This window comes from Neophocaena asiaeorientalis, unplaced genomic scaffold (genome assembly GCF_003031525.2).
Source record: "Neophocaena asiaeorientalis asiaeorientalis breed wild unplaced genomic scaffold, Neophocaena_asiaeorientalis_V1.1 scaffold312, whole genome shotgun sequence".
In the NCBI taxonomy this organism is placed as follows: domain Eukaryota; kingdom Metazoa; phylum Chordata; class Mammalia; order Artiodactyla; family Phocoenidae; genus Neophocaena; species Neophocaena asiaeorientalis.
In genome coordinates, this window is record NW_020174707.1 from 2354779 (window position 1) to 2373726 (window position 18948).

At 43.0% G+C, this 18948-nt stretch overlaps 1 protein-coding gene across 4 annotated transcripts in view; it reads right to left on the bottom strand.

The window, feature by feature from the left end:
- Positions 1-18948, bottom strand: part of CASK (calcium/calmodulin dependent serine protein kinase) — a 373376-nt gene that overhangs the window by 1907 nt on the left and 352521 nt on the right. For all 4 annotated transcript variants that reach the window (XM_024759851.1, XM_024759848.1, XM_024759849.1 and 1 more), the window contains 4 exons: positions 15107-15187; positions 14920-15000; positions 12242-12444; positions 2371-2454 (listed from right to left, as the gene is read on the bottom strand). In XM_024759851.1, coding sequence (XP_024615619.1) covers positions 2371-2454; positions 12242-12444; positions 14920-15000; positions 15107-15187 — 449 coding nt within the window. The remainder of the gene's footprint in view (positions 1-2370; positions 2455-12241; positions 12445-14919; positions 15001-15106; positions 15188-18948) is intronic.

Sequence of the window (18948 nt, forward strand, 5' to 3'; positions counted from 1 at the left end):
ACACACACACACACACACACACACACACACACACACACACACACATACACATATACAATTAAATACCTGTTTATTTGATTAGTATCTCTCTCCCCAACTAGAGCTCAAGCTTGCCTTGCTGTGCCCAGCACTTGGCATTGTGGCTTATGCATAGTGAGTGCTTAATAAATGTTACTGAAAGAACAAGCACTCGGCTAATACTGGCCATTATACGATTTGATGAGTGTTAAATCTATAGTCAAGAGACAGACAAAGTCTACTAGGAAATGGGGGCCCATGATGACAGAGACAGATCTCCAGAGAAACTAAAAGCTGCGGTGCCTTCAGGGACTTGGGAGCTGTTGGCACCCACTGCTGGCTTAGGAGCCCTCGTCTTCTCGGAGGCCCATCTGTTCGTAAGAGACCCTTCCTGATGAACCTCGGCCTGTGGGTGCAGCCCTCTGGCAAGGGGATTCGAGGTGAAATAATAACACTCGATTCCATCACAGCACCACAGTGGGGATGACAGACACCAGAAAAGTTGGGGACTCAATCTTTTCTATCAGGACACTCTGAAATGAGAGTGTCCTAACCTGCTTTGTCATCTACCGGAATTTCAAAGCAGGACGTGGCATGCTTTGAATGTTAGGTGTTAACTACTTCAGTGTAGATAAGACCTCAGTTAATCATCACCTTCTAAGGTCATATCAACACACTTTCTGCTTGCACTTAAAAAGCATAGTATTTTCACTGTGGCTTTACAATAAACACAAAGCAAAAGCCCCATTTTAGGAAACATGCATTCACCCAAAGACAGGAGTGCTTCCTACCAGTATGAGAAGGAGCAATTCCTACCACGTCACTCTCCGGGCTAGGGGATTCTATTGGAATATACAGTCCTGGGTGGGCTTCCAGAACCACTAGCAGGGTTTATAATTTGCTCAGAAAGCTGGGCTGATGAAAACATTCAAGAAAATTTATGGCTGAGAGCATCAAATTTTTAATGCAGTTCTCGTCACACACAAAAAGATAAAGCTCCCTCTTAAGGATCTTATAAGATGAAGCCATGTTTGTCAGTTTCTTCCTCTACAACAGCTTGTCTGCAGGCTTGACTTACACGTGAGCAGGGTTTAACTCAGTGAAAACAAAATGCCTTTATTCTAACAGCAAAAGCAAGGATTTGTGGGAACAAAATGTCTACATTCTAAATCTATGAAAGGAGACGAGGCTGTATTTCATCACCTCCTAGCTGGTACTTACAGGCAATTTTCTGCACCATTTTGGCAGCTATGGAAAATTAGTAAAAGGGCAGGAAAATAGGCAAAAACAAAAACAAAGATGATAATTCAAGAAAAATACATGGTAACCAAAGGATAAGAGCTAACCACAATGTGGCGTTTCAAACATGTTTGTGTATTAAATAAGATGGAGAAGTAGAATTTACCAAGGAATACATCTTTTGCAAATGAAATGATGAAAAATGACTGAAAAATATGAGTGACATAGAAATCTAGTTCTTTAATCTTCCTTAAATCTAGATATTTAATTTTCCTTAAAGTGAAAATCTCCAAGCCTCGATTTTACTGTCATAAGCTGGGGGTGAGTCTAGGCCACTGTTAACTGAACAGTGCCAAGAGCGTCCTGGTGATTCCTAGACCCTGCAGAAGTGATGGCCTTCAGGAAAACTTTGTGTAGAGTTTCCTCTTAAGAACGACCCTACAGCAGATAAGCAGCAATATACTCACCAGACACTCCATAACTACCTTCTTATCTGCCCAGCAATAGAAGGCTGTGTAAGCCAGCCTGGTTCTAGATGGTGCTGCCGACCCTCGCGGGCACCATCTCCGTGGCGGCTGCTGACTTGAGTAGGCCTGAGAGGGGACAGAGCTCATTTCCAGGTTTGGTAGTCTCCAGGGGCCTGGGTAGAGATTCTGCACGGGTTCCACTCCGGAGGCTGCCTAGGGGAGTCTGGGCAGCCCAGCCAAGGAGGTGGATGCCTTATAGTTCTCCCCAGGCAAGGCAATTCTTGGCCCAGAGCTCTCAGCACGGTGGCTATCAGGAGAGGAGGGGCTGGCAGCCCCGCAGGGCAGGAGCAGACCCATGGATAAGGCCATGGATAAGGCCCCCAGGGCGCGGACTGCACTGGAGACTAAAGCTTGCATTTGCCTAATGATTCTGATCTCAGAAGAACCACACCTCTCTGTGGTGTGTAATTCCTACTCCTGAAAGAGGACCTCAAGCTCTGGAAATCTTACTGGCCAGCATGGAAAACAAAGCAGAGCTTCATTTAGTTGTCTTAATGAGATAGGGCTTTGCTCTGGAATGCACAACACAAATGCATCCTTACTCGTGGGGGAATGCTGATTAGAGGAAAAACTGATTAATTCTTACCTCATTCAAACCTGGAGTGATAGTTGGTGCGGCAATAAAAACAACAAAAGGAGCAAACTCTGCAGTTCTCAGGACCTTCAGTGCCTGTGTTTAAAAAAAAAAAAAAGAAAACTGAGACTTAAAAGGAGAAATAACTAATGCAACATTCAGATGAGTTCATAGAAAATTATACAACTGGAAAAGCCCTTGATTCAAATTTTTGGCAAGATATTATTAAATTTACCAACTTTATAAATAACTTATATTACTTCTTTTCATCCAAAGGATGGAAAATAGCCACTGGCAAATAAAAGCTGACAAACTGGACGTTTTTCTTATGAATCTCATGAATCAGTCCGACTTATTTTTCTTCAGAAAGGTGAACACTGATTATGTTGGTTAATGTTCATTTAAACCTGGTTATTAATTGTAGCCTGAATTTTAATTCCTAGGAAATGCATTTTGGGGTAGACTCGGACCAGCAGGGTGGCTTCAGCACTTATCCAGAGTGCGCTACACCACATTTCAAATTTCAGATTGCTCATGAGGAGAGCAAATCATGGCCACTGTGACCGCGAGGGCTGTGTTCGCACTGACATAGGCCTTCTGAGTTGTCCTGAGGAAAGCCCTCTCCTCTGTGGGACTCATAGGGATGGCACACTCTGTCCAGGGATGGAGCCTGGAGCCACCATAGAAGCCGTATGGCTGTGGGCAATTTGTAGGCCCATGAGAAGATGCCGCATACAAGGGAGAGGGACCTCTGAGGCCCCTTTCAGTTCCATTCCAAGGTATCAGAAACCTCTAACTGCAAGCTACTAGTTTGCACAGACATACTGCAAAGCCAGCATCTGATGCTGTGGGAGTTGATTCTGATAAGGGGTTGCTGCTTCTGCTGCTCCCCTAGGACAGGACACCCCCAACCCCGCAACAAAACCCAACCTAGGCACACAGTTCACAAATGACTGACATGTAATTAATTCGTATGTGTCAGGGGTAAATATCTTGCTGTCCTTTATATAAGAATTTAACATGTCTGTTCTGTTAGCCACATAGTTTGCTTTGTAAATAGCCTTTCAATTGTTTGCTTTGCCCTATTCCTCCCTCTTGTGTCTGGTTTGCTGTAGTAGCAGTTTGGGTGCCCTGCCTCCAGTTTTGCTGCTTTCCAATCCTACTAAACCCTGCCACTAGAACAGTCTTTTGGAAATGCAAATCCCATTCCATCACACCTCCACTCCAAGCCCTTCAGGAGCTCCTTCTTGGCCTTGGGATAAAATGTACCCTCCTGAGCATAAATGTCAGATCCCTGCCTCATGAGCTGGCCTACGCTTACCTTTCTGTCTCTTCCCTTCCAATGGACTGGCCCCGCCGAAGTACTTTCAGTTCCAGAAAGGGCCAGCCTTTGTCTTCCTACTCCCTTCCGCCTGTACGTTCCATCCCCTCATCCCCCTCCCCACTTTCCCTATTGCTTGGCTGAGTGTTCTTTCTTCTGGAAAGTCCTTTATGAGCTCTGAGCCGCATCAGGCGCCCTGCCGGTATGCTCCTGACACACCCACACTTAGGCACCTGTAGTGCCCGCCACCCTGGAAATGCAAGTGCCTGAATGCTGGCGGCTAAGCTTCCTGAGGGCAGGGGCTGCGTCTTGTTCAGTTGTCCTCCTCATGCCCCAGATGGCACCTGGCAGAAATAGTCTTTTGATCAAACAAAAATGTAAAAGCAGTACATGTAATTCACACAAAGTCTATTTTGCCTTTTGAGGCAGGTTTGACTAGAGGGCACTGTGCTTTCATGGCTGAAGAGAATCTCTTGGCCTCTAAGAATATAAAGGCATGTGAGAGGCAAATTGGTTGGTAAAGGTTTTGACTTTCCTGTTTAGTGCAAGATTCACTTTTCCTAGGATTGTTTCTGAATTTTATGTTTTTACTTATTTATTTTTATTGGACTATACTTGCTTTACAACGTTGTCAGTTTCTGCCACACAGTGAAGTGAATCAGCTATATGTATACACACATCCCCTCCCCTTTCCCACATCCCACCTAACTAGGCCATCACAGAGCACCGAGCTGAGGTCCCTGTGCCATACAGCAGGTTCCCACTAGCTATCTGTTTTACACATGGTAGTGTATTTATGTCAAACCTGATCGCCCAGTTCATCCCACCCTCCCCCACCACCATGTCCACACATCTGTTCTCTGCGTCTGCCTTTCTATTCCTGCCCTGCAAATAGGTTCATCTGTAACATTTTTCTAGATTCCACATATATGCGTTAATATACGATATTTGTTTTTCTCTTTCTTTCTGACTTACTTCACTCTGTATGACAGACTCTAGGTCCCTCCACATCTCTACGAATGACCCAATTTCGTTTCTTTTTATGGCTGAGTAATATTCCATTGTATATATGTGCCACATCTTTCTTTATCCATTCATCTGTTGATGGACACTTAGGTGGCTTCCATGTCCTGGCTATTGTAAATAGAGCTGCAATGAACATTGTGGTACATGACTCTTTTTGAATTATGGTTTTCTCAGGGTATATGACCAGTAGGGGGATTGCTGGGCCGTATGGTAGTTCTATTTTTAGCTTTTTAAGGAACCTCCATGCTGTTCTCCATAGTGGCTGTATCTATTTACATTCCCACCAACAGTGCAAGAGGGTTCCCTTTTCTCCACACCCTCTCCAGCATTTATTGTTTCTAGATTTTTTGATGATGGCCATTCTGACTGGTGTGAGGTGATACCTCATTGTAGTTTTGATTTGCATTTCTCTAATGATTAGTGATGTTGAGCATCCTTTCATGTGTTTGTTGGCAGTCTGTATGTCTTCTTTGGAGAAATGCCTGTTTAGGTCTTCTGCCCATTTTTGGATTGGGTTGTTTGATTTTTTTGATATTGAGCTGCATGAGCTGCTTGTAAATTCTGGAGATTAATCCTTTGTCCGTTGATTTGTTTGCAAATATTTTCTCCCATTCTGAGGGTTGTCTTTTCCTCTTGTTTAGTTACAGTTTCTCCTTGTGGGGTAAGGGAGCCTGGCACATTGTTTTACCTGCCCTCAAACTGCTTTAATTGTGAAAGTCACAGGCTCAGATTCCCCATGGGAGAGCTCTTCAAGCTTCTATATGTTCATTTTTGAAAGAGGCAATTGGCATTTCCTTGCAAATCCTTTTGTGACTGAAGATTTTAGCAAGGAACAATCATCGTGAAAAACTCTGTATATAGCTCAATCGAGCTTAACAGTGATCTTCACTTAGAACTGTCCTTTTTGTGAATATTATTTTGGGCCTTTTTCTATCCTTCCTGTGCTCATAATTCAGGTGACTCCAGGGTCAGTTGAGACATAAGGTTTCCTCATCATCCCACATCCACCCAGAGCCACCTTCTGGGCAACTTAGATGGGGAGAAAAAAATCCTAAGGCACAGTCCCTACCCTTGCTTCCATTGCTGAAGCTACTCTGAGTGCCAGATGGAAGTCCACACAGCCACAACCCACGGATGAAGTCGAGAATGCCACCCCAGTCGTGAAGTGGTCTTTTCTCCACTCAATGACTGCAGCCTGATAGCCACCCAATTGTCTGAGTATTTTCAGTTCTAGCCTGCTATTCTATTCTACACCAGAAAACACATGACTCGGCAACCGTTAGCTCCCTGCGGATTACCCTTCTCTGCACGGCATTCACACCCTTAGTTTTTATCCACGAAAACACGAAGGTCATTCTGCACCTACTGCATGAGACTGTCCAGGAAGACTGTACTCACCACACCACCAAATGCCTCTTATGTCTAAGAATCAGGTTATACTCCTTTAGTAATTAACTCCAAGGAAAGAACTGACATACTTCTATGAGATGAGAATTATGTGATCCGTGACATTCTCCTCTTTGTCCTGGTTGCCAGGAAGTTCAGAGCCAAATTTCACGTTTATCACAGTAACTAACTACAGTAGTCTCTGTGGTTAGTACTGAATATATTTGCTTCCTCCTCCTTTTCATGGCTTTGAGTTTCTCTCCTATATTATTGTACTTTCAAAGGTTATAAGATGCCTAGAATCCTGACTGAGATGTTCTTGCCTAGTCTCCCTCTTATCTTCAGCAGAGTCACCACACATGTCCTCATTTTTTTCTCGAAGGCCTCTGTCCCCATACTCTGCTCTACTTATGGGTCTCAAGTGGGGGCCAGTTATTTTGTGTGTGTGTGTGCGTGTGCAGACTCAGCTTGCCTAAAGTTCAGGAACAGGAAATGGAATTGCTTCACAAGGATTCCCCTCCCTCAGGCCACTAATAGGTAGGCTTTAAGATGATCTCTAAAAGCTCTTCCTTTTTGACTTTTAAGATGAGACACAAATCTGTTAATATTTACAGGCAAATATCTCTTTCTGAATCCCAGAGAGGGGAGAGAGAGTCTAGAAAGATCACTGAAAATACACTGGGTTCAAACAGCCAAAGAAGCATTAATGTAACATTTAAAGTTCTCTTTTGGAGATAAATTGATTTAATGGCTCATCTATGGCCAATAATTGTCAGGTTACTACCCTCAAGGAATAAAAACTCATTTGACCAAGTATCTAAGAAGCAGACATCTTTAAGACTTATCTATTTTTTTGCAAAATTAAAAAGGGCAAGCATCTGAGTCATTTTGCACAAAGGTCTAAGGGCTTAAGGAAGAACACAGTGACCCCAGAAACAATCTTAAGAGAGCCAACTGACTTCACAAAACAGCCTCTAGCTCAAAACATGGCTGTTGTTTCCAAGCACAGATTCCTAACAAGACTGTACCTACCCCTTGATGACAACCTTTCCCTCTGGGGGCAGAAGCAAAGCCACAAATATTCTGCTACTGTCAACTCTTTAATGCTGCAAATGGACAAATCAGAATAAAATTAAAATCTAAAACTTTTGATTACACACTGGAGCTATTATAGTTCCAGCTTTAGGGACACAGATTATTTTCTGAGCCATGGCTTTATGAGAAGTCAGCTCTATAGCTTTCCTCAGGTTTGACCGCCTTACAGATTTTTCTAAATGTTAAAGATTTAAATTGTACTACTACATACGTACAAGGCACACCAACTTAAGGATTAAACAGGGTTAACTCTTCTAGGATGGTACAGTGAAAGGAGTCTAAGATTTACTGTAAAAACAAAACAAAACAAAAACCCCCAAATCCAAACCAAGACTGTCCAAGTGAAAATTACGTTAAGCCTTGGTTTCTTCATCCTCAAAAGTAGATACTGATGTCTCTAGCTCGGTGTTACAAGGATTAGGTAAGGAGTACTAATGCTTGGCAAAATATAGAGGAACACAATCTATTCTCATTATTTTAAAAGAAGCCAGGTTACTCATTTTCTTCTGGTTTAAAGTCTTTAGGATAGTCCCTTAGGTTTAAAGTCGAACCACAACATCTTATACAGTATAATTAGACATGTGTTTGGTTTGGACTCAACTATCTAAAATTAATTAAGACGGCACAAACTAAATGAGCTGGCCCTGCCCGGCGCCACCCGCCCCGTGCCTATCCCCAGCCTGAGGCTCGGCCCCCTTCGCCCCTGTCCATCACTCTGTGCGGAAATGCCGCCAGCACGTCAGACAAGCTGCCTTACAGAGTCGCTGACATCAGCCTGGCCGCCTGGGGATGCAAGGCCCTGGACCTTGCAGAGAATGAGATGCCGGGCCTGACGTGCATGTGGGAGATGTACTCGGCCTCCAAACCACTGAAGGGAGCCCTCACTGCCGGCTGCCTGCACATGACCGTGGAGACAGCTGTCCTCATTGGGACCCTCGTTGCCCTGGGTGCTGAGGTGCGGTGGTCCAGCTGCGGTATCTTCTCCACCCAGGACCATGCAGCAGCTGCCACTGCCAAGGCTGGCGTTCCAGTGTACGCCTGGAAGGGTGAAGCGGACGAGGAGTATCTGTGGTGCACTGAGCAGACGCTGTACTTCAAGGACGGGCCCCTCAACGTGATTCTGGACGATGGCGGTGACCTCACCAACCTCATCCATACCAAGTACCCACAGCTCCTGTCAGGCAGCCGAGGCATCTCCGGAGAGACCACAACGGGGGTCTACAACCTGTATAAGATGGGCCCGCGTCATCATCACGGAGACTGACCCCATCAACGCGCTTCAGGCTGCCATGGAGGGCTATGACGTGACCATCATGGATGAGGCCTGTCAGGAGGGCAACATCTTTGTCACCACCACGGGCTGTATCGACATCATCCTCGGCCGGCACTTTGAACAGATGAAAGATGACGCCATTGTGTGAAACATCGGACACTTTGACGTGGAGACTGATGTCAAGTGGCTGAATGAGAACGCCGTGGAGAAGGCGAACGTCAAGCCCCAGGTGGACCGCTACTTGTTGAAGAACGGGCACTGCATCATCCTTCTGGCCGAGGGCCGGCTGGTCAACCTGGGCTGCGCCATGGGCCACCCCAGCTTCGTGATGAGCAACTCCTTCACCAACCAGGTGCTGGCGCAGATTGAGCTGTGGACCCACCCAGACAAGTACCCTGTCGGGGTCCACTTTCTGCCCAAGAAGTTGGATGAAGCAGTGGCTGAAGCCCACCTGGGCAAGCTGAATGTGAAGCTGACTGAGAAGCAGGCCCAGTACCTGGGCATGTCCCGTGATGGCCCCTTCAAACCTGATCACTACCGCTATTGAGAACCAGGCCTGCCCTTTGCCTTCCGGCTGCTGTCCTTGCCTGGGCCCCACCTCTCCTCCCCAAGAACAAATGGCACCACCTTTGAGACTGGTTTGATAATGCTCCCCATCAACTCCCTGGGGCTAGTCACTTAGTCTTTGGCCTCTGCTGCATCCCTCATACTGTTCCAAGTGTGGCAGGGGGAATTGAGAAGTCCCTCCTCAAGCCCTGGTCATGATAGAGGTACATGGGAGTTACCCACAGGGAACCATGAGCTCAGGGGTTTTGGAACTGCTCAGTCAGTCAGTCCTTCCTTAGGCTGGAAGTTGGCGGTGGTAATCACAAAGCCCACGCACTTTACCATCCAGGCCCTCACTTGGCCTATGGACTTTCTACCCATGTTCTTGGTTTACAGGCTCGTCGGTTCCTCAGCCCATGAGAGATGAGAAGGAGCTATGTCAAAGGGTGTGGAGGAACTGCCGGCGACTGAATGCTCCTGAGAGCCCGGCTTAGTGCTTGGCATTCTCTTAAACCTCAGAACCATGAGGATGGTACTTTTAGTCCCTATTTCACAGGGGTTGGAATATATTGTTAAGGGATAGCCAAGAAAGGACGAGAGAAGTGATAGCCAGAGGTTGAGAGGGGCCAAAGAAACGTAAAAGCTTATTGTAACTTGATGGTTCCCATCACAACTCTGGGTCAAAAAGAGATTAATTTGGTTTATAATGTCAAAAGAGAGCAAGAAGGTGGGTTAATAAAAATTTTGGTGCCTAAAAAAAAAAAAAAAAGAGCCGAAACCGCTCGCCGCAACTAGAGAAAGCCCTTGCACAGAAATGAAGACCCAACACAGCCAAAAAAAGCCACATGGCACTTCTGTCATAGACAGTTTTTGATGAACACCGAGGAAGGAATTTCACCCTTACCAGCTTGCCTTATTTGTATTCTTAGCTCATGTCACAATGCTTAGAATATAGCAAGTACTTAATACACGCTGGTTGAGGCAAACTGTCTGAGGTGCAGTACAGCAGGTAATCAAATGGGCCGGGGTGGGAAAAGGTCCTAAGGAGAGAGCCTCCCTGGAGCAACGAGGACCTGCCTGACAGCAAGTTGGTCATGGCCACGGGCATCCTGAAGGCAGGGTGTGGGCCTTGTCCAGCCTGGGGAGAGAGTGGGCCGAAGGCAGAGAAGCCCAAGCGGTGCAGAGCCTGTGGGCACCTGCAGCTGAACCGCTGGATGCAGTGGCCGGTGTGAGAGCAGGACTGGGCCTGGGAGCACTGGGCAGGAGAGCCTGGGACCAGAGTGGTCAAGCAGACCAACTAGAGGAGCAGGATCCGGGTGATACCTGACCCCAGGGCCACGGGCCCTAAGAGGCTCAGGCAGAGAACAGGATCCCTATCTCTCCCAAGAGATCACGGTTCTGAGGAGGGGACAGAGGAAGCAGGAGAGAAGAATGCAGTGAGCCCTCCAGCAGGCAGGGAGCAGGGAAAACGCCCAGGCCGGGCCGAGGGGTGTTCTGGTGCCCAGTGCCACACGTGAAAGTGACTGCTGTGGGCAGCCTGATAAGGCCGAGAGAAGTATCTCCTGCTCAGCAGTGCAGAGCAGTGCATGGCTGGGCTGGGCTGGGCTGGGCATGGGGAGAGCTGGACGCCAGGAGTGGGGCAGCAGCAGCAATAGTGGCGGTGGTGGCGGCAGCAGGTGAGGCAGAAAGCCCTGGAAAGTGGACTGAGGTAATGCAGAGGGGGTCTGAGGAGCCCCGCAGCCAGCATACTGCTAGAGACATTGCTACCAGCAGAAAACGGCGTTCAGGTGAAGACCAGTGTGGAACCCAAGGAGAGGATGTCGAAGACCAGGACCAGGGTTGAGACTTTTCCTCTAGCCACCCCTGGCCAGAAGATTTTTCCAATCCCTAGTAAGGAGGGAGTAGTAGTTAAACAAGAATCAGTCTGCATTACACATCATATATTTAGTTCTATAAAGATCCAGGTTCATTGTTAAGTAAACTGTACAGTGTTCACCCTAATGTTGCTTTCCTCCCCAGCCCCTTAACCAGATTCCAAGTTCAAGAACCCCATCAGGTGCTGTGACATGGAAATGGGTGAAGCCACTGGCCCTGATGTTAGGATCTTGGAGCCAAGTAACTGAGCCATCAGGCCCCAAGTCACACAGACCCTGGCTAAGCCGGTTCCATCCTCCCTTCGGGGATGGCTAGGAGACCAAGTTTCATACAGTGGCCCTTGAACGGGGATCTTCCCTGCCTGGGGTAGCCAGGTAGGCCCCCTGATGAAATGGAGCCTGCTTGGGGGGAGCTGGTCTACCATTTCAGCAGGTGGTATACTGATTCTATTTGTAAGTGATAAGGGATTTTTGGTACAGGTTGGTCTTAGAAACGGGAGGCCTGGGAGTCACACGGGCATCCACAAGCCTCTCTGGTAACCTGCCCTGATGTCTACAACTCCCAAATCCTTCCTACTGGGCTTTGAGTCTCACTTCTTCTTAGGTTGTCCTCAGAGATGAAAAATAGCTTGTTAGCATTTTTGATGTAAGGCCTTTGGCTTTCTCCTTTTCAAGTTTAACAATTTCTATCGCTTCTAGTGTAGGACGTATCTGCAGATCATCTAATCGTCTCTGCGTCTAGCTCTGAGTCCTCTCCAAGTTCTCCATATGCCTCCTAGTTTTAGCTCAGGGCCAGGCACTGTCCCTCAGTAAAGATATGGCAGAGGCTAAGAACCACCACGGGTCTCTATCCCTGCTCTGCCTGGCATCCCCCGGGGCTCGCTCATGCTTGCATTCATAAAGCTGGTGCTGTATTTCGGACCCAGGCCCCAGGATCAGAATTTCTTGCTGGCGATTAACGTAAGATGCTGGCAGAGACTCTGATGGTCTAGCGTGAGCTGTACCAAGAGAGGAAAGGTGGCTGCTGTGTTAAAGCGCCAGAGTCTCATCCTGAGTCAGACTCCTGTAGGATTTCTGGCAGGCACAGGCCCGACTGGGCACTTTATTGAGCTTCTGAGTATACCGAATCTCATAAGAGAACAGTCTCTACTTCTTAAATACACTGCGTGTGCCCTGAGTGCAACGATTAGTCAGCTTGCATTCTAGACGGTTAACTCATGGTGCCTTCATTGCCGATACTTTCCTGTAGCTTACTATTAAATTATTATGTGACCTGTGATGTTCTGATGCCATTTTTCATTTCAGAACCTGAGCTTAGCATGCAGGCAGGACGACAGGGTGCCAGGGTTGGCTAGGCATTACCTGAGGCTCCACGTCCAGTATTGCGATCAGCCCTTGCTCATGGATCTTCCGGATGGTCTCCAGTTTTGTCCCGTACATTGCATCCTCGTGGCTGCCATACTCCAGGTACTCGTTATTAGAGATGTCTTGCATCATTTGGTCATGAGATACAAAGTAATAATTCTTTCCATTTTCTTCATCTTTCTTTGGAGGTCTGGTGGTGTCTGCAAAGTTACATGTCAGGAGAGGTTTAAAAGGCTGAGCTTATGAGCTGATGCTCCCAATGGACCTACCCAGACTCAATCTCCTCTTAAAAGCTGTGGATTCTGTAGTATGTCTCATGCCCTGTTCCCACCCCCAGTAGCTTTGTAGAACTAAATTCTAGAAGTCATATTTGTTTATGTGACATCGGACCACAGTAGTTGGTTAGTTGTTTGGTTTGGTGAATCTTTCTGTGTTTAGGTGAGATCTATTTCATCCCTTCATGGGTCACCACAGGGGAAAGACACTAAATGACCCAGGGTTAACATAACTCACTCTGTGCCTTGATGCAGTTAGGTCTTAAGAGAAGGAAACAAGAAGAATTAAAAAAAAATGGAAAACCACATACGGTTATTTAAATTTAAGTAAATTAAAATTAAATAAAATTAAAAATTCAGTTCCTCAGTCTCACTAGCCACATTTCAGGGGTTCAGTACCCACATGTGGCTAATGGCTACTGTACTGGACAGTGCAGATATCTAATGCTGTCATTATGAGAGAACGTTCTATTGAACAGTGCTGGTATACAGCATCATGCAAAAGGAGAGTGTCAGGATACAGCAGAAGGGATACCATATTGAAAATATAATGACCATAGCCAGATATGGCCATAATAGTTAGGAAAGACCTAAAGCAGGAATTGGCAAACTAGGGCCTGTAGGCCAAATACGGCCCACTGTCTGTTCTTGTAAATAAAGTTTTTTTGGAAAAGAGCCATGCTCATTTGTTTACATATTGTCTGTGGCTGCTTTCACAATGGCAGAGTTGAGCAGTTGTGTCAGAGACCATATGGCCTTCAAATCCTCAAATATTTGCTGTTTAGTCCTTTACAGAAAAGGTTTGCTGACCCCTGACCTAAGCGAGTGTATACTAAAATATCTGCCAATAAGTCCTAGTTCTGTGGGATACTAATAGGACCAGGATTCTGCAAAACACACTTTAGGAAATGTTTTTCTAGACAAGCCAGGAACAGCAGTTTTAGTTTTCTTTCTCCCTTTGCTTCTTTCCTTTTTTGAGCAAGAACAAATTCATGCTATTCTTTGTTGTACATGAGTCCAAACCCAGGGGGAGTTTCCCCTCTCCTGCCCCAACTGGACTGTAGAACTGCCAAGTGCTCATGGACATCAAAATGTGGATGTTTTAAAGAAGAACCCTTTCTCCAGGCACATGAAAAGCTGAAGAAACAGCATACTATGTTGATGCTGTCCTATCTTCGGTCATTTCGGTAGGTAAACATATGCTATGTATACACCCAGGGTCAAATATTACAGCAAGTAGACATGATTGGGGTCAGCAATAACACACTTTAAAACCAAGCTGGTTAATTGGCCATTTAATAACATGGAACTTCAATTGCTTATGTGATCAAGAAGAAACTAAATGTTAGTGAAGCTTGCTGTATTCATGATCTAGTCATAAGGAGAATTAAAAGAACATTTTAAAGCGTTTTACTAGAAAACTCCAGTGGTACCAACTGAAAGAATATTTGATGAATTTCTTTTTTGAGTAAATCAGACAGGGTTCTGGGATGAGAGGAGTGGTCTTATGAAGCCTCACAGCTCTCTGGCATGTAGAGAAAACAGTAAATGGTGCTGACATGGCATTGGAAGGCCCTACAGGATGGAGCCAATCTTCCCATTTTTTCCTATTGCTCTTTTTCCCGACCAGTGATTGAACCCGGGCCCTCGGCAGTTGAAAGCGCCGAGTCCTAACCACTGGACCGCCAGGGAATTCACTCTCCTGTTGCTCTTAAAAATCATTCTCCTTTAGCTCTTCCCACCCCGAACAAAGCTCTAACTGCTAAAAAGCTTTTGGGATTCAAATTTTAAACTTTAGAATAATAATAATAATTAAAAAATAAAATAAAATGATGGTAGCAAGATGGCTATTATCTATCCAGTATCTGCTAAGTGTTCATATGATCTCAAGTCCTCTTTATTTTCCTGGAATCACTTCATTTTGTAGTTGAGGAAACAAAGAGGACAAGAGGTTAAGGATAAGATATAGAAAATAAGGGGAATAAAAATATTACAGATTTAAAATTCTTTACAATAAACAATGGATAGCACATTGGGTTTTAAAAGTGATAAAAGTCAAGAATTTAGGTACAGATTAAGGAAAATATTGTTATATCAATCAAAGAAAATTATACTATCATTAAAACCTGTTTTTCTGAAGAATAATTCATCTGTGTATCATTTATGACACACACACACGACGTGTTTGCACCGAGAGAAGCCTGGAAGGGTATACAATAAAATATTAAGAGTGAGGTTGGGATTTACTGTTAACTCATTTTCTTCTTTGTTCTTTTCTGGACTTTCCAAATTTCCTATAATGAACAGTTATTACTTATGTAATCAGAAAAAATATGTAAATTACAAGATTAGAAAAGTACTAGGAAAAATACACTTAAAGGAGAGTGAAACATTGCTTACGTGGAATAGGGTACGCAAACCGGTCTGGGTGCTTTGTGATGAGGGTGTTTTTTATGTGTCTTCTCCCAACACCATGCGCACCTATGTCATTTTTTAAAAAGGAAGTTAAAAATTGATAATTGTTAATAATATTCATAAACTGTTTTGAAGATGAAAATAAGAAAGCCACTAATGCAGTTAAACTTACCTAACAAGACTAGTGTTTTCCTTTTGAATGCTGTCAGTTTTACTACTTCTTCATATGTAACAAGATCTAATTGATCAAACACTAAAATGCAAAGATTTAGAAAGAATATAAATTTACAGAAGGAGTATTTCATGTATGTAAATTATAATTTTACTGGCAAAACCAAAATTATAGTAAAGCCATGTCTTAAAAAATATGGATCCAACTTACAATATATAGCTTACATGTAATTTAAGTCATATAACCTTTTGGGAGAAAATTTCATTTTTAAGCCCATGAAAATGCACTTTAGAACCAGGGTCATCCAAAGATATGTTGAGCACATGCATAAAAGTCCAGTTGTAAAAGATACTGCATATCTTTTCATGCAGTATCCAACAAATCATATGAATTCATTCAAAACAACATGCTGTTCATATTTTTGCAATTCTAAGAAATCAGCAATACTAAAAAGAAAAAGTCTGCAGACAGTGACCAACATGAATGCAACTAAAGTTAACCAAGAAAGAGGCCAGCTAGATTATTTCTAGGGATGGATGAGAGATGCATGGACAGCTGGTCTTTAACTTGATGGTTCTTTCTTTCAACAGAGTTGCTGAAGGTAGCATGCTAGATTTCCTTCAAAGTCAAGTTTTGCAACTATGATTTCACACGCTTTGGAAATGAGCATCTCACGAGTTTTACTGTAACCCAGCTATCCATTCAATGGAAAGTCTTGGGTATGTAAGTAGGGGAACATGCTTCCCTGGGCCCCAAACTTTGTCAGCTTGTGTGTGGTAAGTAAGTTAGGATGGACAGAATGGGAAGAAGCATGAAGCAGAGTCTGAGCTTGGAAACTTTTGCAAAAGGGGAGTTCTCTAATCATTACAGACTGAGAAGAAACAAACACTTTAAAAAATGTTTTTTGGAAACCTGCCTCTTCACAAAGCTATTACAAAAACTTTCCCAAGAGGATGACCGTTCCTGTTGAAGTTTAAGGTAGTCCAATTCTCACAGCACATTTGAAAATTCTCACAAGAAGGCTAAAATCACGTGTCTATGTTTCCCAGAATATTTTTCTGTGTGGTACTACCCATATGTTGTCAGGCACACACTGAAATTTCTTTTTTAAAAGAATATTGAATAAGCTCTGGATTTTAGAGGGGTTGAAATAAATTCCATGAAATTGATTCCGTGGTGTAATAGAGGAATCTGAGATGCTTCAGTCAATCATTAAGAGAAGCTTCTACTCCCTGAAACAATATGGCCAAATGCTTTGAATATCAGCTCAGTCCTTAACATTTGTGTTCTTCCCAGTAGCAAAGAACCTTAAAATGCAAAATAGGATACTCTGGAATGCAACAGATCAGAAACAAACGAACAAAAGTATCATTCCCAAAATACTAAAAAAAAAGAAATACAATATGTTAAAATAAGGGTTAGTGCATGTTAATGGGTATTTGTGCATTTTTTTTGATAACTTGATTGCATAAACGTTGACTAAAAGACTTAAAAGCATATTCTCTAGCAACAGCTAAAAACCACAAAATGCTTTCTGTGTTTAGAATGGCAGATTCAGAAAATCAAAATGAACATGAGGCTGTCTGCGTGGCGGAGCTAGCTAGTCATGCTGCAGTGGTAATGGAGCGACGAAGAGTTGCAAAAATGAAAGCAGGAGAGCTTACGGCATTGCTTTTTATACCTATTGCCCTCTGAGTGATATTTTCATCAAGAAAAGTATGCTTATGAAAGAGGTCCATCAACAAGCTGATATATCTTATTATATAGAAATAATCAAGCATCTCACAAAAGAGCAAGATGATGACACAAGTTTTCTGAATGGTATACACATCTCTTTCCCTCTACAGAGCCCTGACTCCAATCCTACTGAATTGTCATTTTTTTCAAACACATAAGAATGAGTTAGATATCAACAATCAACATGACAAATGAACAGATATGTTACACATCAGTATCTTAACCATATATGAGTAGCATGAAGAGGGTACTCCGGTCTAAATGAAATCATCACGTAGTCATAGGGTGGAGAAACAATAAAAAAGGATATTTTAAAATACGACATACAAAGAATATAAGGAGAACACTTAGAGACTGAACTTTTAAAGGTTTTAAGTTGTTTGTTTGCTGATTTAAAAAAAGGGACTTAATGAAAGGAAACCGTCAAAAACAAAGAGGCACAGTCACTCAACAGGTTACTTACATGCACAGAGGCCATTGGGAGTAAGACAGCATGAAAAATGTACAGGGGTCATTGAAATATGGCTTTTAATATATTAGTAAAATAAAAGTATAATATGCACAAAAGAAACTTTACCATGCAATATTCTAAACATGAGGCAAATAAATCACATTAAGAAACAAACTCATTTTAATAAAAATTCAACAATATCCTTATATAAAAGCCAGTGGGTTTTATATACTAGCATATGCATACAAATTTTGTCTGGGAATAGTTACAAGAAACCTTCTTCAGGGAGTGTAGGTGTGGAAGCCTTTTGCTTTTCATTCTGTATCTTTTCTAATCACATGTGCCTATTACTTTTACTATTAAAAAAATGTCAACAGGGCAGTGAGATTATGGGCCACTTTTTGTCGTCTTTAGAGTTCTCTGTATTAAAGAAAACAAAAATAATAGCTTTTTAAAGTCAACAGTACTAATTTGTGGTATTAAACATAATTTGAACACACCTATGAATGGTACTGTAGAAATCCTCTATGTTTGTATGTGTGTATGTAAATGGGGTTTCTCAGGATATTTAAATACCACTGCTCAGGGCTCTAACATTACAAGAAAATGAATCAATGAAGAGTTTTAAAAAAGGTTTACATTAATAACTTGATCTTAAATTGATTTTGGAAGTCCTAGGGCTGAGGAATCTCAGTGCCTCAAAGAGTATAGTTCTTCTAGAAGCATGACAATACTTTTTGCATCAAATTTATGTGGCTAAAAGTCTTTCATGCGTTGCAGAAAATGTATTTGCTGTAAACGCTACACACACCATAATCAAATCTATTCCCAAGGCTTCAGAAATACTGTCTGGCATATTGTCCATTGTCCTGACTTCCTGGTAAGCTACTCAATGTTCATGACACTTTTGAGTATTTAGATACCTGTTCTCCAGTAGAATCTTTTCCGTAAATAAGCCTTTAACAACACTGATTCCATATCTCAGCTGGAAAAGCTATCTTCAAAGTAGCTTTGAAGTATACTAGTATCTTCAAATACTGTACAAACCTCCACTTAGATAAGCCACTGTACACGGTAACACTGGGCCGAGTAAAGTGGGCCTAATGTTACCACATCCTCTGTTCTTTCAAGGAAAGGCAGAAACCCAGATTTTATGTTAAATATTTGATTCTCAAATGTGATAACTAATTAAGATTATTTTAAACGCCATGTGTATATGGGAAAAATAAAATTTATTTATGGGTCACATTCAGCTAATAGACTGCCACTATATAATGTGAGAGGTAGGCAACAATTTGAACAGAATTCTGCTTTAACTAGACAGGTAGAATTTCCTGGTGACATAAATGGAAATAATTAATTCTAGTATTTTATCATTTCCATCAGTTCTAGATACTGATAAAGTTCTCATCCTTTATTTTTACTACAAATGTAAACAACTTCAGAATTTAATGATAAGGTTTGGATCTTGTCAACAATAGCTGCTGAATTCTCAAAGATTTGAAGCAGGAAACAAAACGTATGCCCTTATTTTATTTTTTAAAAATTACTTATTTTTCAATGTATAAAAATCAGTTGCATTTTTAAAAAATTGAAGTACAGTTGATTTACAATGTTGTGTTAGTTTCAGGTAGGTGTACAGCAAAGTGATTCA